Source organism: Sarcophilus harrisii, chromosome 6 (genome assembly GCF_902635505.1).
Source record: "Sarcophilus harrisii chromosome 6, mSarHar1.11, whole genome shotgun sequence".
NCBI classification, from domain to species: Eukaryota; Metazoa; Chordata; class Mammalia; order Dasyuromorphia; family Dasyuridae; genus Sarcophilus; species Sarcophilus harrisii.
The window spans coordinates 206220619-206243865 of NC_045431.1; the positions used below are offsets into that span (position 1 = coordinate 206220619).

A 23247-nucleotide genomic window follows, 5' to 3' on the forward strand; every position below is an offset into this window, starting at 1 on the left:
TGAGGGAATGAATGCACCTCAGAGTTGAGTCATACCTCCAGTGTGCTAGTGATCTGAGATTGGCCACTGGAATTCTAGTGGCAGAAGATGAATTGCATCATTTTGTTGCTGCTGAGAAATGAATCGAAAACTTGATCCTAGGACTCAGTTTGCAAGTTCTGAATGGTGGTGTTCATTTGTGTAGCATAAGGAAACTGAGTCTTATATTTGCCTCTTCAAGATAAGACTAGTTCCTATGCCTATCCCCAAACATACAGTATTTGAACTAAATTGAGGCATTTTATGCCCTTCCCTATCATCTTTCATGGTCTGAACCCTTAACTCCCTCCATATAGGGAATTCCCTATCTGTATACAAGTTTTCCTAGCTTCTCATCTTGGAGAACTGAGAGTCTAGATCATTCACTTAAGACTTGCTCAAGTTTATATGTCTTGGGGGCAAAGATTGACCAACATCTTCCTGACTATCCATTATATGACACTATTCTATTCTCATAGTTTCTTTTCTTTCCCTGCCCTCATATAGCTTGCCCTTCCCACTTACAATAGCAAGGGTGAAAAAATTAGGGAGCTAGCGCTAACACCTTAGTTTGTCTTCAAAGAGTTTATGGGACTTAGCACTTTATTCAAACTCGAGATTGAGGAACTTCCTTCCTGACTCCCCCTCCCTTATTTTGATCCCAGAAATCAGTCACATAGCCAGTCATGTTTCTTTGCTTTTACTCTGTTCTTTACCGGATGCCCTCCCCACACACACTCTGCCCATCTGGGGAGACTGAAGTTTTCTCTCAGTCATCCTTCTCATGAGAGAGGAACATCTTCCCCCTTCCTTCCCACCTTTTCTTCCATATCAGACTCTCCAACCTCTCCATTCAAAGCACACAAACTCTGACCAGAGTTAAATGAATTTGACTCTAGCCAATGTGTAGCACTATTGAGAAGAGCTGGAGAGAAAGAATGATCATAGGAGGGTCAGAAGGGGGAAATGACCAGGATGGGGATGATGGACCTGAGCCAAATGTACAATTTCTTCATCTGTTCCCAATGATTGTGAATTCAGAAGACGGGTTCTCTCTATAGCTTTCTTTGTAGTAATAGCTTATGATGAAAAAAGCAGTGATGATACTCAATAGGATGCAAGAGATTAAAAAGTACTCAATCCACTGTAGAAAGAAACAGACACAGAATCAGGATGGATTGTTTTCCCCTAGAACTCTACAAAAGATTTATGGAACTATAGAATCACAGAATGGTCCCACATACAGCATTTCATCTCTTCTCTGCCTTTGTATGATATCTTCCATGTCAGGAAGGTGTATCCCTCACTGTTGCCTCTTAGAATCCCTGGCTTCTGTCAAAACTCAGCTCACGTGAGACTTTTCTTGCTATCCCTAGATATCTCTCCCAGATTTACTTCATAGTTGATTTTTCACCCCTACTATTTTGCAAATGTATAAATTTTGCTTCCCCCAAAAGAATGTAAACTACTTGGAAGTAGAGATGGCTGTGTTTTTATCACACACCACAGTGTCTGATAACCTAGTACATGATGTTTGTTTCATGAATAGAACAGCCATTAAGTTACTTGGTTCAAATCCAATTTACAGATGAGGAAAAGGACTTGATGAAAGGGAACTTCCTCAGTTCAGTCTTTCTTCCTCTTCCCTAGTTTCTTCCTCAGCTTCTCCTGTGCCATTATCACTGCTGACTGTAATGCCTCATGTTGATGATCCTGTAATACTCGTATCCCTTTGTGTTCAGGGACTTACATCTAAATCACATACCAGTCACCCCATCACTATAAATAATTACATTCTGGCCCTTATTAACATGTGGTACCATCCTTCCTCTTCTACCATAAACGTTTCTTGCCATCTCTCCTTGTCCATGTCATGCCTACTAACCATGTTGGGCCCCCTTTCTTTTTACTTTCTGTACTCCTTAATTTGGTGATTTTACCGGCTTTAAGCAATTATCAATTATCAAGTTTGTATGGGTGATTCTGAGCTCTATATATCCCCCAGCCCTAGTTTCTTTCCTGTGCCTTTTGCCTTGAACTGTAGTACCCCACAAACACCTAAACTAATATGATGTGAAACAAGTATTTTCTCCCAAACCCACCCCATTTTCTGAACTTTCCTGTATTGTCGAGGGCTGTGCCATCCAGTCAATTATCCAGGTCCACAGCCTCAGTGTTATTCTTTCCTCACATCCCATTAATCCAATCCAATGCCAAATCATATTGTTTCTACCTTGATAATATAATCTCTTTTTGTATTAAAAAATTCTTACCAACTTGGCTCCTCCCTCCATTTTAATCTTATACTTTTAATTTCTCTGCACAGATTTAATGATCCAGTTAGCTACAAAAGAGCCTATTTGTAGCTACACACACACACACACACACACACACACACAACTCATTGCCTTTGTACCAGGTGTCCCTCATACCTGAAATTCCATCCTTTCTCACTTCTATCTCTTAAGTATCCTTTGCTTCCCTGAAGACTCAGCTCAATTCCCACTTCCAAAGAAGGCTTGTCCCAATACCCCAATTATTAATATCTTCCTGAGATTCCTTTTCAACTATGATGTTGGGGGGGGGGAGGGGATACCAGTGCAGGTATCTGATCATTTCCACACTTTTTTCTAACAGAATGTTTGTCAACTCTTATGTCCCTCCTGGGATTAGCACTTCCACCGCTGTCGGTTCAACCATCGTAAATGCTCTGACTAGCTGAACTTCCCGAGAAATCCACCGTCTAAACTCTTGACTGTAGGTCTTTCTCCACTCCCTCTCCTTGTCCTTGTCCCTTGGATTGATTCCCTAAATAATCCTCTTTCATCTGCTATTCTACTCTCTGTCTGCATCGGAGGGCCCCAACAATCACAGAACCGTCACCCTCACACTTGTTGCTCTTCAGCTGTGTCCTTGGTATTGTTTGGACCTGGAGCTGGAATGTAATGCCAAAGGGAAAGAAGAGAACTTCCTCAGAGAAGAACTGAAAGGCTGGCTTCGTCTAGGGTCAGGAAGAGAGCCACGGTGTCGTAGCTCTGGGGTTACTTTGACTTGAATTCAAAGAAATGGAGCTTGAAAGGAAAAAGACCTTTCTCTTCCAGACTGAGCAACAAGGGATGGAACGGATCCCCCATGGATAAGGAGGGATAAGGACAGGAGGGTCTGCCTGCTTTCTTTGCCGGCCTTTCTCCAAGTACCGGCACTCAGTTTCGCACGGGGTCCTTCCTTAGTCAGAACCCACCTCTTCTTTAGAAGTGATTTCTAGGGGGGCAGCTGGGTGGTGCAGTGGATAGAGCACCGGCCCTGAAGTCAGGAGGACCTGAGTCCAAATCTATTCTCAGACACTTAACTCTTCCTGGCTGTGTGACCCTGGGCAAGTCACTGAACCCCAGCTGCTTCAGGGGGTGGCAGAGAAGCACCTCCCAGATCTAGGACTACCCAAGTTTGGGTACTTGGACGGGCTCTGCTCTCCCTGCTGCTTTGGGGGCACGGCAAGAAAACAGCTTGCTTTTCATCTTAGGCTCTCCCATGTCTCAGAGGCCAAAGCAAAAGGTCTTAAGTGATTGTGCCATGGCTGCCCCACGGCTCCTCCGGGCTCAGCACTTTCCTGGGAATGGGCTCTGCTTGGCCTTAGCTGGGCCAGCCTAGGACCGCCGTCCTCGAGGGCAGAAATAACCCGGGCTATAGTTACCGTGCTAACGAATGGTGACGGAGATGCCTTACAATCTCTGGATCTCTCCTATGTGAAGGGTCTAGTGTGGGGGCCAAGGGCTGGGGCTGTGGGCAGCAGGGACCAGGGGAGGGACAAGGCCCTGGAGAAGCTAGAAACAAATTGTGTCTGAGGTGGGTGCATTTAGTCTCGTAAAGGGCAATATAAAAAGGAGGAGGGGTCTATACCTCAGGCAGGAGGGAGATGTAGGACACAAAATTCATGATTATGTAACTGCTGTAAAGGGTGCTGGTCCACAAAGCCGTCATGGTAACTTTCAAGCCTTTTGGGGCCTAGGGCACAAAAGGCAGCTTAGTCACCTCCACCAAGATCCAGGTCCTGGCACATTTCCCATAGACTTCCCACTCCTTCCCACCCATTACCCTAATCTCTAACATGCCTCCTTCCCCCGCCTGAGTCCCCTTCCATTGTCTGTGTCTTCTCTCTGACCCCGAGTAATCTCTAACCTCATAGTAGAAAAACTCCATGCAGGAAATGGTGAGAAAGTATCTTCCCAAGTCCTTTATAAATAATTGTGGGAATTGCCACGCAACGGAAAAAGACTTGACTTGCACCAGCTTTACTTTGTGGATCTTCACTACAGGAACGTGCTGAGGAAGCAAGTGAAAGCCAGGGTCTGTAGGGTGGGAAGGAGCCTCCTAGGAAGGGTTGGGGATAGGAGGCTGGGCTCCTTTTGCCTGGCCTTGCTTTGGTAACCCACCTGAATAATGAAGAGCAGATACGAGCTTCCAAATTTCAGCAGTCCCGCTTTTAACTGTAATACCTCCTTCTTCTCCTCGATCATATAAAACAGATTTACCTTTCTGGTGAGAGTCAGTCAGTCAGTTAAATGCCCACTTTTGTCAGACACTATATGCTAAGTGCTGGGGACACAAAGAAAGGTAAAACACAGTCCCTGCTCTCAAGGAGTTCAGCGTGTCATGGGCAAAACAACATGCAAACAACTATGTAAAAAGCAAGGTACAGACAAGGTAAATAGGAGATATTCAAAAGACGGAAGGCATAAACATGAAGGGAAATTTTACTGCTCCTACCACGTGGTGGTGGGACCCGGGTTACCCATTCCCCCCAAATTGGTCATAGGGCTCTTCACCTGCTTATCCTAATGCTTAGCTGTGGAGAGTATCCATTGTGTTTCTGGAGCCTGAAGGTGTCTACAAGCAACATGATATAAATATCTTTGTCCAGAGTATTAAAAATCCTGTGGATAAGAACCGAGTCGGAGTCAGAGATACGCACTGCGACCACCCCCACACCATACTCTAGCTTCTGTTCTGGGTCTGCTCCCGTCTGCCCCATGCTTCCACCAGGCCTTTTGGGTGCCAACATTTGCCCTCCGTCACCCAGTGCACTTCCCTGATTTCTGGCATCAAGAGGCATTGAATTGTCCCACTCCCCTGGCCAGGAATGACACTGCCCCCCCGCCCCAGGCACCTTGATGCCTCAATTTATGGCACTGGATCCTCGGGTAAATGGACAGAACATCACAGCCCACTGGCAAGTCAGGACTAACAATTCTGTCAGTCTTAGAACATGCAACCAAAAAACTGTTGGAACCGTAATTCTTTGCTGGACTTATGTGGTGACAAAGAGAAGACATGTTCCAGTTATTCAGCAGGGCTCTTTATCAAACCAAGTGTGATTTAAATCAGTCTTTTGTTCGCAAATCCAGTGATTTTTACACGAGCCAAAGACAAAAAAGGAACTTGGTTATAAAAATCAGCTACAGTGGAAATGAAGAACAAGCCACAAACCCAGAAAACAACAGTGTGAAAATAGTTACAGTTAAAGCCTCAAAGAAAAATGTTAATTGGACCCAAACCCAACAAGAATTCCTGGAAGCGTTAAAGCAAAAAAAAAAAAAAAAAAAAAAAAGATAGAGGAAAAATTAAGAAAGAAATAAGAGTGTTGCAAGAAATGTATGAAAAGAGAATGAACAGTTTGGTAAAGATACTGAAAAAAATGTTTGTTTGTTTGTTTGTTTTTCCCTCGTGGTTTTTCTCTTTTGTTCTGATTTTTTTCTCTTCCAACTTGACTCATACAGAAATATGTGAAAAATGAATGTAAACATAAAACCTAAAAATAAAAAAGGCTGACCAAAAAATATACTGAAAAAATGCCATCTTAAAAAACAGAATTGGCTTAATAGTAAAAAGAGATAAAGAAATTTACTAAAACTGTTGGAATTTTTTTTTTTTTTTTGGAGTGTGACCAAAATTAATTTTGTGATTTCAGAACTCATAGCTAGACATTCAGTGTTTTAGTGAAGGTGAATTTGTGAGGTATATAGTGAAAACCACTGAAATTCTTTGTGTTTAAAAAAGTTAATACTTTTCAGAATATTTCGTTATTAGGAAATACTGTTGTGAAATGAATTAAGAAAACTGCCATTGATGCAGTGGAAATCTTAAATCAAAAACAACAAATTTTCTGACTTTTTCTTTAATTGCAGGTGATGAAAGTATGGATATTAGTAAACCAGTTCAAATAACTTTATTTGCTTATATGATGAAAGTCTTAACTGTGAATGAAGATTTGTTTAATGTTATTCTTCTTAATGACCTACAACAGGTGAAGATATTTTTAAGGAAGTATATAGACTTTTAGAAAAGTATAAATTTCCATTAGTAGAACTAGTATGTGATTGCAAACACAACAACAATGAAAGGGAAGACAATTGAATATGGAGGCAGAATGAAGTTGCTCCTGATGGTAAGTTTCATTATGTTCATGCCATTATATAATAGGAAGTTTATGCTCAAAAATAAAAATAGAACACGTGCTGACTTTTGCTAAAAAAAAAAAAAAAAAACCAATGATTTTACATGTTTTTTTAACAGATTTATTGGGGAAACTAAAAGTGAATAAAAATATTTACTTGATTATACAGAAATTGGCTGGCTTCCCTGGGGTTTTGAAGAGATTTTGGCAACTTTTGCCATAAAATCAAAATGTTTAAGAAATGAGAGATGTCACCTGAGCAACTTAATCTTAAGAATGAATTTCAGAATTTGGCTTTCATTGTAAATGTAATGGGGCATTTAAATGAGCTGAACATAAAACATCAAGGTTTAAATTGAGTTTTAACATTTATATACAACTGTACTAAAGCATTTAAAAGAAAACTTGTTCTCTGGGAATTAAAAATTGTAATTTGACTCTTTCCTACATGTAAAAATGATCAAGAATCATTTGGGTTTTGTAATTTTAGCAAGTATGCCTCAAAGATCCAGGAATTTATATTTGAATTTGAAAGATGGTTTGAATTCAAATGTGTAAAAACATTTTTAAAATTTTCTTTTGATTTTGAGAGATCAAAAAATAACTTTCAAATGGAATTTGTTGTTCAATGTAACATAGTGCTAAAATAAAAATATACTGTAGTGAGGGCTCCAGATGTTTTGTACTTGGCAAGAATTTTTGTTCAAAAGTGCATGTTACAAGAATATTAATAATGTTTGGTGATGCACATCTATGTAAGCTTTTGTTTTTATTCCTGAAGACTATTAAAACTTCACATAAGATGAGATTAACAAATAAGTATTTATCATACATACTGAAGATGGCATTATTATTACAAAACATACCCATTATTGATTTAAAAAAATAGTTTCCGGCAAAAGATGCCAAGTTTCCAGCAAAAACAATATTAATTTTGAATCTTCTTGGACTGAAATATTTTATAATGATTTTGAATATATTTGATATTAAGATGTAAATTTTTATGTATCTTTTTAAGCTAATGATAATTCCTATTTAATTTATATGCATGCATATAATTCACACATAAATATAAAAAAATTGTAAAATTTATGAAAATATACTTATTTTTAATAGATTAGTTATATCTAGTTCTTATCTGATTTTCATGTATTGATAAACAAATATGTAGTTTTCTGGCTCAGTATGTGGCCCACAGGGTTCCTTAGGTACAGTTTAGTGGTCCTCATTATTATTTGATTTTGACTCCAGTACTATTGAGGAACGTGAGCACCTAGTACAAATCTAACCTAATCAAACATTTAGGAAGCACTTACAAATATAATGTGTATATATAACAAAGAACATTAAGAAGGAAAGAAAGCTAACTTGTGATATTGCACCATGGATGCTATGGAGGTTTGAATTGGACCAAATCACCGCCATTTTCTTAGTCCACGGACACAATTTTATATCTAAGGAAAGGTATTGAAGGTGAGAGGTTAAGGCACTGGCCCCAGGTCATATAGCAAATAAAAACAACTTGAATCCAGGTCTCTTGTCTCAAACTCCATCACTCTTTCCATCACACCATAATGCTTCCCTTAACCAACAACTTTTATTAAATATTTACTGTGAGCAGAGTACTGTGCTGGGCACCGTAGCTGATACAGATTTTAGAAAACAAAACCTCCCTCATAGAGCTTATAATCATGCATGGGAGTTCCCAAGGGGGCAAGACTATATAATTGCTATACAGTACTTAGAATGCAAACTAGAATGAAATTTGTGCATAAAACAAAGATAAATTATTCTATGAGGTCGGGGAAAATTGTTTCTGTTTGCATTAGGGTTTTAGCTGGAATCTGCTAAGTATTAATCAAAGGTAACTGGGCCTGCTTTAATCAGGGCTTTCTAGCCACTAAAACCCAAGTGACTGAAGCAAATTTGGTTAGCAAAAGGCCTGAAGACCTAAGAGCCCTGAAGCTGGCTGGCATTTGCCCAGCCACTGCCATGGGACCAGCTGACTCTTCCAGCAGAGCAGTGGGGCTTGAAGAAAAGAGAGAGTACATCTAGCTGCATCGTGTTTATCAGGGAATGGGGAGAGCCCAGGGAATTCACAATCTCTGTTTTGATTTTCTGTTGGCCCACATTGCATGTCCTCATGTTCACTCCAAGTCAGGAGGCAGAGGAAGTGACAGTTTGGGAAGTGCATTTTCTGCTGATTTTTTTGTTCCTTATTATTTACATACCAGTCGGTTTAATGAAATTTTCTTTTGTATTACTTTGATGTCATGAATTCCCATCTGGCTGGAAGAAGGTAGTGTCAGAAAGAAAAGCAGGGACTTAAGAAACCCCAAATAGGGACAAAAACAAGAATAAAAATGATGTACTAGAAATGGATTGGTTCTGTTTTGAGAGGTAATAAAAGGGAGGTTAAGGGGAGGTGGAGTCCAGTGTAGTTTAGTATGCTGGTTCTCGTAATTTTACACAAGAAGAATATAAAAGCATGATGTGCTAGGGAGTGTGGGCACAAGATGAACCTTACTCTTATCTGAGACAGACAAAGGAAGATTGAAAACATACACACAGCTTAGTGTAGAAATACATCAAGTTCAACAGGGAAACAAATGAGGATTTAGTGAAGGATCTTTCATAGCCCCTGGGTTTAACATGATATATCTCAGTGAGCAGAGATGGAGACTTATGACCTGCTGGAAACTGCCAGCATCCTTCACACATAACTAGGTTAATTGTACAGGTTTTGCAAAGAAATAAGTTGTTAAGTAATACTATTTTGATGGAAAAGGTTAAAAATTGAATTATTAGTAACTATGGTTAAAGGGCTAGAAAACCGCATTCCCTTTGATCCCAAAGAGATCAAAAAAGGGAACTGGATCTAACATGCACAAAAATATTTATAGCAGCTCTTTTTTGTGATGGCTAAGAACTGGAAGTTGTGTAGATGCCCATCAATTGGGGAATGGCTGAACAAGCTGTGGCATATGATGGCTATAGAATAATGTAGCTATAAGAAAAGATGAGCAGGATGAGTTCATGAAAACCTGGAATGACTTACGTGAACTGAAACAAAGTGAAGTGAATATTGTGGATGGTAACAGCAATATTGTATGTTGAACATCTATGAATGACTCAGTTATTCTCAGTAATACAATCCCAAAGGACTCATAATGAAAAATGCTATTCACTTCCAGAGAAAGAACTGATACTGTCTGAATAGACTGGAGCATATTATTTTTCATTTTCTTTTTATTAGCTTGAGTTTTCTTTCATAAAATGTTTACAAGGTTGCACATGTATAATCTATATAAGATTGTTTAATAATGGGGTGGAGGAAGAAGGGAGGAGAAAGGATAGACTCTTAGAACTCAAAATTTTAATAAAAGGATGTCAAAAATTGTTTTCACATGTAAATGGAGGAAATGTAAATATTTTTAATGGGTTAATGGTGGTTAAAAGAGAAAACTCCCAGCCAACCACCAGATTCTGTCTCTATTTTCTTTCTTAGAAAAATTAAATTGCAGTTAGCAGCTCTTGGTCCTAATTTTGAGCATTTCGGTCCCTTATGGGTAACATTGAAGTCACTTATTTAGTTACATCTCTGAGAATATAGGATTCTGCTTTATTCATTGTTTGAGAATTAAAATTTGATTCATAAGGGTCAAAACACCAGCTTAGGCTAAGTTTTAACAATTCTTTTGTTCCTGCTACTACTACTGACTACTACTAGTAATATTGCTACTGCTACTGCTATTACTATTACTACCCCCTACTACTAACTACTGCTACTACTATCGCTACTGCCACTGCTACTATTACTATCACTACTCTTACTATTTTTGCTACTGCTACTACTAGTTAGTTACTACTACCCTTAATTCTTAATGTATTGATCAAAATCATCCCAGATTTGTGGAATATGTAACAACAGAAATAAATTCATTTGATTACCTTATGATTATTAATGTTAAATTAGGTATAAATATAGAGAGGTATTATTGCCAATGTTATTTACCACTGTAATAATAGATGACATCCTATGTACAATCCAAACCAAAGAGAGATTCTCTATGGATGGGGGGGGGGAGTCCTCTAGATGCTTTTATTTGTAGATGACATTATCCAAATTGCAATATATCTCAGAAGATTATAGAACCTCCTAAATGAGATTCATACCACCTTAAAATTGTTTGGTCTAATCCCACAGTAAAAGTTAACTATATAAATTATGATTGTTGACCAGACTATAATATGAGGTTGGGATGGACATCCATTGAACTGGTCCCTGAGTATAGTGAGTATACTGGAATATATTGACAACATAGTTAGCATATCTTGAAAAGACAGATGTAAAATAAACTGTTAAAATTTAACTCATTTAAAAAATAATGATTTTATTTTACTCCCAATTACATGCGAAAATAATTTGTCATGTTCTTTTATTAAATGGTAGACAGTGCAGTGCTCCTTTGTGGCTTTTATAGTACTTTGAAAAAACTAGATGAAGAACTTCAGAAGGTTGTGTGGAATCCCTGTGGAGAAGGATTTATAGGAGAGCATGAAGAATTGCTGAATGAGAAAATATGGATATATCTCTCTCTGCACAAGTGAAGAGACAACCCATATTGACAAGTTAAGAGACCCACAGAAATACTGATGTGTGAAAAAATGATTAGAGGAGGAGGGCACAGTGAAAATAGGAAGACCTTTTAGTAGGTGATTATAATATTCCAAGTGACTGCTTCATCTTCTAATGAAACAAAAAAAGATGAAGTTTCTTAAGGAATGCTTCTCTACTCCAGGTTATTAGGCAGAAGAAAGTGTCTTTCTTTAAAAGACATGGAAAAAAGGTTTTAAAAATAAAATGAAGGACTGGAAGAGGCAGCGAGGAATCCTAACTTGTGTTATTAGGAGGATGTAGGGAGACACAGAAGGGAAAAAGAAGAAGGGCTAAGGTAAATAATACAGGTCAGGCTTTTATCAAAGAAGGTGATTTTGGATACTCTGAGGAAGAAGCTTCCCTTCTAATGCTCCTTCATTCAACAAACAGTAGTTATTCATTACGTTTTTCAGCAGTGGCAATAATGGTAGTAGTAGTTAGTAGCAGGGGAGTAATAATAGTAGTTAGTATAAGAGGGTAGTAGTAGTAGTAGTAGCAGCAGCAGCAGTAGCACTAATAATAGTGGCAGTAGCAGCAGAAGTAGTAGTAGTTAGTAGGGAAGTAGTAGAAATAGTATAGAGAGTAGTGGTAACTAGTAGTAGTAGTAGTAGTAGTAGTAGTAGTAGCAGCAGCAGCAGCAACAACAACAACAGCAGTAGCACTAATAATAGTAGTAATAATAGTAGCAGTGGCAATAGTAGTAGTTAGTAGGGGAGTAGTAGAAGTAGTATAGAGAGTAGTAGTAGTAAGTAGTAGCAGCAGCAACAACAATAGCAGTAATAGTAATAGTAATAGTAATAACAGTAGCAGTGGCAGTAGCAATAGTAGTTGTTAGTTAAGGGTAGTAGTAACTAACTAGTAGTAGCAGTAGCAAAAATAGTAAGAGTAGTGATAGTAATAGTAGCAGTGGCAGTAGCGATAGTAGTAGCAGTAGTTAGTAGTAGGGGGTAGTAATAGTAATAGCAGTAGCAGTAGTAATATTACTAGTAGTAGTCAGTAGTAGTAGCAGGAACAATAGTAATAGTAGCAGCAGCAGTAACAATAGCAACAATAGTAGTAGTACTAGTACTACTATTACTAGTAGTTAGTGGTAGTAGCAGCAGCAGCAGCAGCAGTAGTTAGTAGTAGGGGGTAGTAATAGTAATAGCAGTAGCAGTAGTAGTACTACTAGTAGTAGTTAGTAGTAGTAGCAGGAACAATAGTAATAGTAGCAGCAGCAGTAACAATAGCAACAATAGTAGTAGTACTAGTACTACTATTACTAGTAATTAGTGGTAGTAGCAGCAGCAGCAGCAGTAGTAGGGGGTAGTAATAGCAGTAGCAGTAGTAGTACTAGTAGTAGTAGTCAGTAGTAGTAGCAGGAACAATAGTAATAGTAGCAGCAGCAGTAACAGTAGCAACAATAGTAGTAGTACTAGTAGTACTACTAGTAGTAATTAGTGGTAGTAGCAGCAGCAGCAGCAGTAGTTAGTAGAAGGGGGTAGTAATAGTAATAGCAGTAGCAGTAATACTAGTACTAGTACTAGTAGAAGCAGCAGAAGTAATAAATACAGAGAATGAGCCATGAAAGTTTGAGAAGCACTAGGACAGTGGTGCTTGAGTTATTCCTTTAGAAAGCTAAGGATTCTACAAGACAGAGATGAACATAAGTGGGCATTCTTGGCAGGGACAAGAGATGTAATGGTGGGCAGAGGGAAGCACAAGGAGGCTGATTTGGCTAAAATGTAAGTAGAGTGCTTAAGGGAGATAAATATCTAATTGGCCCAAAAAGTATTCAAGAGGCAAATTGTAAAAGGTTTTCTGTATGACATGGAATTGATTGTATTTTACCCTACAGACAGGTCCTCGGGATATGCTTCCATTGCCCTCCAAAAGATGCATTTATTTATTTGCTGAGGCAGTTGGGGGTAAAGTGACTTGCCCAGGGTCACACAGCCAGGAAGTGTTAAGTCTCTGAGACCAGATTTGGACTCAGGTCCTCCTGACTTCAAGGCTGGTGCTCTGCCCACTGAGCCATCTAGCTGCCCTGAGATACCTTTTGTAGTTGAGAACTGAATCACATATACCTCACATGTGAAAGTCAGTGTCCTCCTTCCTCTAAAGCAAAGAGGGAGAGCAATCATCATGGGCAGCCCTAAAGATGACTAGAAAAGTCAGAGCTCACTGCAGTTTTTTAAGCAGGAGAGTGACATGGTCAGACTGATGATGCTTTAGAAATATCAGTTCAGTAAGTCTGTGGGAAGAGATGAGGGGGGGGCAATTGGGGGCCTTCAGCAACAGCTGGAGACTAAAGAGAGGCGGTGGCGGAGGGGAGGGAAGGGGATGGATACAAGGATTGACCCCCAGACCTCATCATGTCCAATAAGGATCAGGGGAAGAGGAGAGGAGCAAGTTGTGAAAGCTGGTGAGTCCCTGATGAGGAATGGAAACAGACCCTAGCCAATGGAGGCCTGCTGTCTCTCCAGAGCAGGTAGCCAGGACTTGTCGAAGCAGGTGAATACCAACTGCTCACACTCATCCCGATTCAGGTGGACACAAGTGATCTTGCCACAACTCTGGAAGCGTTCATTGCTCATGATGATGATGTGTTGGGTGGGCAACTGAAGACCATTAGGATATAGATGGCGTTCTCCACCATGGCTTAAAATATGGAAATAGCCAGCTCAAGATTATGTCACAGGAAGACCACAGGAAGATGCTCAGCCTGGAGAAAAGGTGACTTGACTCAAGAGTGGGTCATAGTTGTCTTCAGGCTATTTGGAAAGCTATCTAAACTCGGTCTGCCTTGCCCCAGGGGGAAGAACTAGAAGAAATCTGGCTTATTACTTCTCTCCCTCCATATATAACGACTCTGCGATCTACCCTGTTCTCTCACATAACCCTTACAGACTTCTATATCGGCTGGAATTCTCCTCACTTTGGCTTTACAGCTTCTCGGGTTTCCTTCAAGACGCTGCTCAAATCCCCTTTTTGCAGAAAGACTTTTCTAGGTTTCCCTCAATAGGTGATGCTTTTTTTCCTGAAATTATCTCATTTACTTTGTCAATATTTTGTATACATACAATTGTTTGCAAGTTGTCTCACCCATTAAAATGGGAGCTCCTTGAGGGCAGAGATGACACTTTTTTTTTTCTTTGCACTCCCAGAATTTAACACGGAGCCTCACACATAGTAAATATTTCATAAATGCCTTCTGACTGACCAAAGTTGTAGAGAGACAAAGTTCATTTTCGATATAAGGAAAAGCTTACTAACAACTAATGAACTGCTTGAGCAGGAGGTACTGAATTCTCCCTCACTAGAAGCCTGGATAACCAATACTATTTTGTGGTATCTTATTGTAGGGGATTGTATTGAGTATTTTGTAGTAGAGAATTCTTTTTCAGCCAGGTCTAGAGACTCTGCACTCTTTTTCACTTCTGAGATTCTAAGAATGAAGGTATATACTTGAATTGTGCTATTAAGAATAGGCAGAAACAAGAAAACTGTTTGGTTCTGCACACATATATTGTATCTAGGATATACTACGACATATTTAACATATATAGGACTGCTTGCCATCTAGGGGAGGGGGTGGAGGGAGAGAGGAGAAAAATCGGAACAGAAGTGAGTGCAACATTATCATTGTTGTAAAAAAAATTACCCTGGCATGGGTTCTGTCAATAAAAAGTTATTATAATTAAAAAAAAAGAATAGGCAGAAAACAAGAGATGAATGTAATGGCGGTTAGATTAAATAGTTATCAATAACAGTTATTATTCTAATGGGAAGTTATTATAATGATTATACTATTATTGATAATGTGATTATATTTTTATACTTTTTCTATTTCTACCTACCTAAAATGTGATTTTTAAAAAATTATGATTATCATGTTATAGATTAGTAACGTCATTTTTTGTTAATTTAGCAAATTTTTTTTTCTTTATGGAAATAGTACAATTGAAGAACCACATAAGGACAGCTCTTGTCTAAGATATGTACTTGAGTAATGGTGCTGCCCACAGTGTTTTCCAATATGACACAGAAAGGCAGATAAAAAGATATTGATAAATACACTAGGCCTACTGATGGAAAAACATAAATATTTGCTTTAAGCCCATTGGATGTGGACAGGGTCCACTGCTCCCCAAAAGATACCTTTCTTTAGTCGAGAACTGAATCAAATATACCTCACATGTGCAAGTCCATTCTCTGGTTTTTCATAGTCTTCTTTCATCTGAAGCAAAGAGGGAAAGAAATCATCATCATGGACAGTTCTAAAATCTTCCCACTTCTCTCTCCCTCCTCCCCCCAGAAATGTCCTATTTCTTCCCATCTGGCCCCCCCTCCAAACTCTCACCAGGGTGATTGAGTATAATGTCTCCTTTCCACTCAGAATTAGTAAATATATTGTCTTCTCCTCCAGGAGAATCTCTTCTTTTTTGAACCATGTAGAGGAAGATACACGCAGCTGAAAAACGTCTTGATCTGAGTCCAAATCTATAGCGTCATAATTTGGATACTAGAAAAAAGCATGGGTCAATTTATGTGCTTCAGATGACTTAGAAAATTTCCAACAGGATTATTGCTACTGTCCAGATGCTAATGACAGATCTCTCCTTTTTTAATCTGTAATTTTGGGGAATATGACTTTACTCTCAAGCTTTTATCAGTACGTTATTTCTGGAGATAGTGCATTGCCCCTCCTTAGAGAATGAGGTGGGGGGCATCTAGTTGGTACAGTAGATAGAGTACCAGCCATAAAGTCAGGAGGACCCCAGTTCAAATCTGGCCTCAAACACTTAATACGGCCTTGCTGTGTGACCCTGGGCAAGTCACTTAAGTCTAATTGCCTCAGAGAAAAAAAAGAATGAGATGGATTTTTATTATAATCTGAAGAAATCTCAGAATAGAAATTAGGTTCCCATAGAAAAATAATAGTTATTCAATTGAAATCAGAAGGCACCAGCTCTGTCTTGGCTCAAAGAATGGGATTGACTTCTGAGCTTATCTTTGTGCCCAGACCAATCCAGTCTAGCATAGTTCACCTAGTATTTCAGTCTCAAGGCTTGAAAATGATTTCCCTCCTTTCTCTCTAGTTTTGTAAGAACGGCTCTGCCACCCTGAAACTTGAGCTCATCAAGCCCCTCTGATCACCATACCCTAAATTTACTGAATTCTCATCTTGTTCTAGATTTTATGATTAATCAGTCTTGTAAATGCTCACTTTTCCCTGTTTTGCCATCATCTTTCTAGGTCTAAGAGAACCTCTCTTTTCCTTAATCATTCAAGGACATTCAAGCTAAACTTCTCTGGCTCAGATCTGGTACCATTCCCATTATACTCTGCTCCTTCTTATGAATGCTCTTCCTGCAGAGGATAACTCTGTGCCATCAGATAAAAGTTCCAGATAAGAGACAGTTCCTGTCCTCATAGAACTTACAACATAGTAGCTGGCACAGATAGGGGAAGGGGAAGTAGTAGTAAGTCAAGATGTATTATTGTCTTCCATATTATATGGTAAGAAAATTGAAGAATATCAGTGTATGATAGACCTGGAGTGAGGAGAACAAATTCAAATAGAACCTTAGTACATTAATTGTACCCACATGTACATGTGGAGCCATCTCAACAAAAGATGGGACTTAAGGCAATTGAGGGGTCGATATTGTTTTTAGGTTTTGCAGTTGAGAAGTATAGAAGACTCCTAATATTAGGTGCAGATCCAGAGAGTAAGAATATTTTAAGGAGCAAGTGAAAGGATTAGAAGAGAATACAATTGAGATCACTGAGCTTAAGGCAGGTAAGATGAGTCACAAGGATTTTGTTTTTTGTTTTTTTGCTAATCGTATCTGGAGATTTTCAAGTAAGAAGATATATACCTGAGGAACTGATGGGAATAAGTAATTCCTGGGAATTTCAGTTTTGTCCACCCTCTGAGGCTGGATCATTCCTTTAGTTTAATTGCTGAGGTATAGAAGCCCTTCTAATCAAAAGCAGCATTCTGATCAATTGACTGTCACAATTAAATCTTAAATGAGCATTTTCTCTGGACATGAACCATGTTCTCAGAGAGAAAAGTCCTGGGGTCTTGTCAGTCTCATCACTTTGTTTGGGTCAGGTGCCTTCCACTGTCCCAGATACATTCTCATCTGTCCAATCCACGTCTCCCACTTTCTACCAGAAACTGCTCCTGGTCCCTCTCGAGGGAACCCAAATGATCTTGTATTTACTCAGCTGTATAGATTTTGCAATTAAGTGGATGACACGTAACTACAGCTGGGACAGATGGGCAGGTGGACTAATCCAACCAGGACAGACACACAGATATACAAAGACATGCACAGAAATACACAAAGAATAAAGGTATGCTCTCAGACAAACAGACACACGTTGAAAAAACACAGATACTCACCATATCATCCATGATTATTTTAGTAGTCTTGTGGCTGTTGTTTTTATACAAGATTACATCAAATGTACTATCAGCTACATTAAGGACTTTCAAGAAGCTCTGCCTGGAGTTAGGTTTCATGCCGGCAGAATTCTGAAGGAACCACATTCAACCAGAGAGAACTTCACTATAGTTCCACTTTGTTCCCACTGATCATTCCCCCAGGAATCCAATGTAAGCATCTCTGGACCCTTCATGTTCCCCCATGTCCCTTCCATCTATCTTTAATCTCTTCCTATCTCCACCTTTATATGCATGGATGGAATGTCCAGGATGAATATGGCCATGGAAGATGGCTTCTCCTTCCCTTTCCAAGTAGCAGAATCCCAATTTAAACCCAAGTCCTAGAAATGACAAATCCAGTGTTCTATCAGATCAGGAAGGGCCCATCATCCCACTTCCTTCCATGCATCCTTCCTTCTTCATGTCCCACATATTCACATTCACCTCCCTGTGTCCCCTTTGTGCTTCTCTTATTACTTCCTATCAAAGTGGAGGTGATAAGAGGATATGGCCCTGCCACTGAATTCCTCTCTCCAACTTAATAATTAATGGTGAGGCAGTCATCTGACCAATTCTGAATCCATCTAATGGTACTATTTTGTGCTTCACTTTGTCCATAAGTATAGCATTTAAGAGATGTGCTTTAATTCAAGCACTCCCCTAATCTATCAAAAAAAAAAATCCTCACCTTCCCATATCCCCTCTCATCCCCTTCTTGTGGATTGCCTCCCTCCATTCCTTCTTCCAGTCACCTTCTTTCTGACCCTTCTTGTAATTAGGCACCAGAGGGAGAGGGAAGGTCCCTTTCTAAACTTGTTATTAGTCTCCAACTTCCATAATGGGAAGTCCATGCTATGGAAATCTCTATGAGGTCTTCCATGATCTGCATATTTGAGTCTACTTTCCCTAGGGAGAAGGATGAACTCTTCATGTCTGTCATCACTGGGCCACCTCCCTGATTCCACTCAGAAAATTCCTTATAGACCCATCCCCACCCTCGCCACCCCCTTTCACCTGAATTTTTAATTCTAGTATTAATGCTCCTAAGCTGGAGAAGAAAATTAAGAGCATCCCTATCACCATTTTCTTTATTAATCTAGAAGGAGAGAGAGGAGAAACAAAGTGAATTAACCAGAGGAAAGTAAAACTAGTAGATGCCATGATAGAAAGGGTTAAGATTATGAAAAACATAATAGTTTCTCACATTTAGGATATTCAGGAACAAAGGCCCCCAGCTCCCTCCCACCATCCCCCAGGGAAGTCCAATCCAAGAGAAAAAACACATACGAGAAGCTTATTCCAAGCTGCTCCATGAAGGGGAAGAGGATCAATTCCATTAAAAAGAGTAAGAACAGGATGACAGCAGAAAACATGTTCTGGATCAACAAAGAAAGAAGGTCAGTGCATCCTTTGGTGCTCCTCCCTCCTCACACCTTCCCCAATCCTTTTTGTCCCTGTGATTGTGACTCCCCCCCACCACCACCATCAGTCTAGAGATTTCTCATTCAGAATCTATTCTTCAGGAAGGGAGATAACTAGTAAAAAGATGAAAGGGGGAAGAGAAAAGAGACCAAGGAGAAGGAAGAAGCAGAAAGGATACTAAGAGACAGTGGGAGGAGGAAGGAGGATGATCAGAAAAGATGGGGAAGTAAATATAAGGCAGCCTGCAGCAGAGAGGGAGCCTTATGCCTGAAGTCAAGAAGAGCTGGATTGAAATCCTCCCCCGACTTCAAGAAGCTGTGTGGGCCCCTCTCTTAATTACTCTCGAGGTGCCTGCGGTCGCTCATCTGTAAAATCAGAGGGTTGGACTCAGCATCCTTGTAGGTCCCTTTCAGTTCTAACTGAGGATCTTCTAAATGAGGGTGAAGGATGATGGTTTTAAGAAGGGGAGAAAGGTTGGGTGATAAAGGAAGGGCAGAGGTAAGATGAGAAAGAGGAAGGAGATGGGGCAACATCTTTCGTACCTCTACGGTTTCATCCGTTACTTGATGCCGACGCTGAAACACAGGAAGAACATGTTATGGATTGAAGGACAGTCTTTAACATGGACTTTAACATGAAGAGATTCCAAGAATCGCAGGACAAGGAACAAAAGAATTACTGGTGGGCAGGCTGTGGGGAAAAGCCTGGGAGCCATTCTCCGGACCCCAGAAGCAATAAACACTGATCTGAGCCCAAGAGCTCTCTTAGCAGCTAGTCTTCAGAAGCAGTCCTAGGGATTGGAGTGACTTGGGAGTCATTTGAGAAAATCTGGGTTCACAGGAGATCATTATATACCTCAACAACGATACTGTATGAGGATGTATTCTGATAGAAGTGGATTTCTTCAACAAAGACAAGATCTAACTCAGTTTCAATTGATCAAGGATGGACAGAAGCAGCTACACCCAGAGAAGGAACACTGGGAAATGAATGTAAACTGCTTGCATTTTTGTTCTTCTTCCCGGGTTATTTATACCTTCTAAATCCTATTCTCCCTGAGCAACAAGAGAACTGTTCGGTTCTGCACACATATATTGTATCCAAGATCTACTGTAACCTATTTAACATGTATAGGACTGCTTGCCATCTGGGGGAGGGGGTGGAGGGAGGGAGGGGAAAAATTGGAACAGAAGTGAGTGCAAGGGATAATATTGTAAAAAAAAAAAAAAAAACTACCCTGGCATGGGTTCTGTCAATAAAAAGTTATTTTAAAAAATAAAATAATAATAATTTAAAAAATGAAAATCTGGGTTCACCATCAATGAGACCATAGGCAAACCACATAACTTTTTGAGGCTAAAAGCTTCTTCATCTATAAAAGGAGTTGAGCTCAATAGCCTTCAGTGTCCCTTCCATCTTTAAACCTATTTTCCGGGGGCTTTTATTTGAGTGAGGGAAGTGGAATATAGGAAGAGTACTTTCTGGATCTGTTCTTTTTCATCTGGGTCCCAGGCCTTTAACCATCTCTTTAATTGTCATCCCTCTTCCACTCAACCTTATCCATCCACTGACTTACTCTAATCTCTATCCACTCATCTATTAGCTTTTTTCTTTGCTTCCTCCCAAAAGCCTGTTAGCTCTGGGAGCAATCTCTCCCAGCCTTCCCTGTTTCCCTCTGTGTCATCTCTACTTCATCAGGATTGCCAGTCTCTTGATGACATCTTCCAGCAGAAGCTTTCTCTACCTTACAGCGAGCTGAAGACGACTTTGTCTGTTCTTCGTTGCCAATTCCATACCAGGGTTCCATGACCATCACTCAACAGCTTCGTTTCTTTAGTAAGACAATATACCATGCTCTTCTACATCCTCATTGTTCAATTCCAGAAAACTTGCATATTTACTCACGTCTTCCTTGGACTTAGCTCCCAGTTCTACTTTTTATCTCATCCCTTGCTATCACTAATACTGATTTCAGCAATCAAACTAAAGATAGGAATGGTCTGGAAAGATCAAGAGAGGAATTTCTAGGTTCTCTAGATTTCCTCCACAAACAGTAAAAAGAAGACCTTTCTCTCTTGACCATCAATATCCTCAGTTCCTTTAGCTGTCATCCTAACTTCTCCCCTACTATCCTTGTGACTCTAGACAAGTAATTTTGACTCTGTGCCTCAGTTTCTCCATTTATAAAGTGGGTTTGGAGGGGGAAGGGGTAGGTGATATCTTCTCCATTTTGTCTTTTCACCAGCAAGGCAAACCTTGGCTTTCTATTATCTCCTATGGTTATTCTAGCTGATAGATAGGTAGATGATAACAGTCCCTGTCTGAACAAGGTTTTAGACTAATGAAGGAAGGCAACATAAAAAGAGGATGTGGAAAGGTGGAGGGAGAAGTGGGCACAAGCAGAGGAAGGTGTGGAAATGCCATGATTCCCAGCACAGTTTCACTGTCTTGTGGAGGTTGGGGATGGGGGGAGATAGGGAAAGATAGCTGGAGTGCAAAAGCTATCATATGGAGATGACTTGGAAGTGGATCTACCTATCAGTGAGGACTGAGGGCTGGAGCTTATAATGAAGTCAAGGAATATATTAAATAAAACAAACATCCTCCTAATAAAATTAGAAGTTTGTTGGAAGATGGGCACTACCAGTTCAAGGTATTGGTTGAAATGACAGAGGGAAATATTAGTTTGGAGAAAAAAAAATGAAGATGCTCATGGCATTGGCTTTATCATGCATTCCAGAGGCAACAGAATATCTCATGTTAAGGGTCATTTAGTCACCTTGTACTGGAGTACTAATGATAAATATTTGTAATCAGACTGCCATGATAATTATTGCAGTTTATGTACTTCTATTGGTTGCAAAAATAAAAGAAGTCCATGAGGAATTTTCTAAGACTCTCCCCAAGTTAAATTAAAACATATTTTAATACTTATTGACTTCAATACAAAAGTGGTCCTGAACAAGGATAGTAAAAAAGATGCTGAAAATTAGGGTTCAGAAGTAAGGAAGGAGAGGCCAAAGTCTTAACAGACTTAAAGGAAGCTTTCACCTGTGCATCACTAATACTTTATTTAAGAAAAAAATTAAGACATACTAGATAAAGTCAGTATCAAATAAAATCATTAAAACTAAAATTGATTACATTTTAATGGACAGGAAATTTATGTGGGAGTCATTTTTGAATCAGTCTGCACAGTAATAATAGCAATGATATAGCTAATATTGATTTGGTGTTTTAAGGTCTACAAAATGCTTCATGCATAAACTATCTGATCACTACAACAATTCCATGAGGTAGGGACTATTATTTATTCCCATTTTACAGGTAAAGAAACAGGCTGAGAGAATCACATCGGTAGTAAGTATCTGAGGTGGGATATGAATGCTATTCTTCCTGATTGCAAGTTCAATTCACTGTACTAAATTGTGCAGTCTGACTATTGAACTATTAAGAGATCAAAGTTAATACAGAACTAGAAGAAATAATAAAATGAAAAAAAATGTGTTTTTGCAATTAAAACAACTCCAAACTGGTCTATTTACGTAGTCATTGATGGTCCCAAATGGAAAATGGAAAAAAGAATACCAACACTGATTATAACAATTTTGTACAGAACTTTAACCAATGTAAATCAATTGCCATAATGAGATTTTAAGCCTAAAAATTGCTTTAGTCAGAAAATATTAATCTTTGTAAACAAGAGTGCTCTTCCTTTGAATCATGAAAGATTACAACCTCTAAAGAATCAAGTCTTGCTTCCTGCCCCCATCAAAAAACTGGAGAGATGCATGATGGCTATTAAAAGGGCTGCAACATATTATGAATGATGAATTGCAAACAGAAAATTAAATTGTTTGGTATCATTTTTTATTGATTCTATTTATTGATTCTCATTTTGTCCTATAACTGCCAAGGATTATTTGTCTCTAAACAGTTCCGAAATTCAGCTGACAAGTAATGGCTCAATTTTAGAAATCTAGTTCTTCTACTAACCACTGGGAAATCTGCTATCCTGGAATAATTGTGATCAGGATCACTAGGACAAAGGCTTACACAAATCTGGACACAAACATACACATAAAATACAACAATCTGAGGACCCCATGGAATACATTCTATTTATGAGATCCCTTCAAGGAGTGGTCGAGAATTCTTACCTATTGGGAGTGATCCTCTTATGTTAGTATTGAAGGGGGAATCAATGGAGACAAGAGTGTGATGGTGGCAGTGACAGGGTAAAAAATGAAAACACAC

The 23247-nt window shown here is 39.3% G+C and overlaps 1 protein-coding gene across 4 annotated transcripts in view; it reads right to left on the minus strand.

The window, feature by feature from the left end:
• Nucleotides 1-702: 702 nt before the first annotated feature.
• LOC100924512 (solute carrier family 15 member 2-like) overlaps nt 703-23247 on the minus strand; it is a 49055-nt gene continuing 26510 nt past the window's right edge. Inside the window, exons 12-22 of one of the 4 annotated variants that reach the window (XM_031943775.1) lie at nt 19533-19565; nt 18856-18944; nt 18583-18664; nt 17527-17658; nt 15472-15633; nt 15302-15348; nt 4842-4949; nt 4449-4551; nt 4195-4338; nt 3916-4020; nt 703-1162 (exon numbers count right to left, since the gene is read on the minus strand). In XM_031943775.1, the coding sequence (XP_031799635.1) occupies nt 1031-1162; nt 3916-4020; nt 4195-4338; nt 4449-4551; nt 4842-4949; nt 15302-15348; nt 15472-15633; nt 17527-17658; nt 18583-18664; nt 18856-18944; nt 19533-19565 (1137 nt within the window). In that variant the 3' untranslated portion in view covers nt 703-1030. The remainder of the gene's footprint in view (nt 1163-3915; nt 4021-4194; nt 4339-4448; nt 4552-4841; nt 4950-15301; nt 15349-15471; nt 15634-17526; nt 17659-18582; nt 18665-18855; nt 18945-19532; nt 19566-23247) is intronic. The other 3 variants (XM_031943776.1, XM_031943777.1, XM_012552515.3) reach the window with 3 other exon arrangements.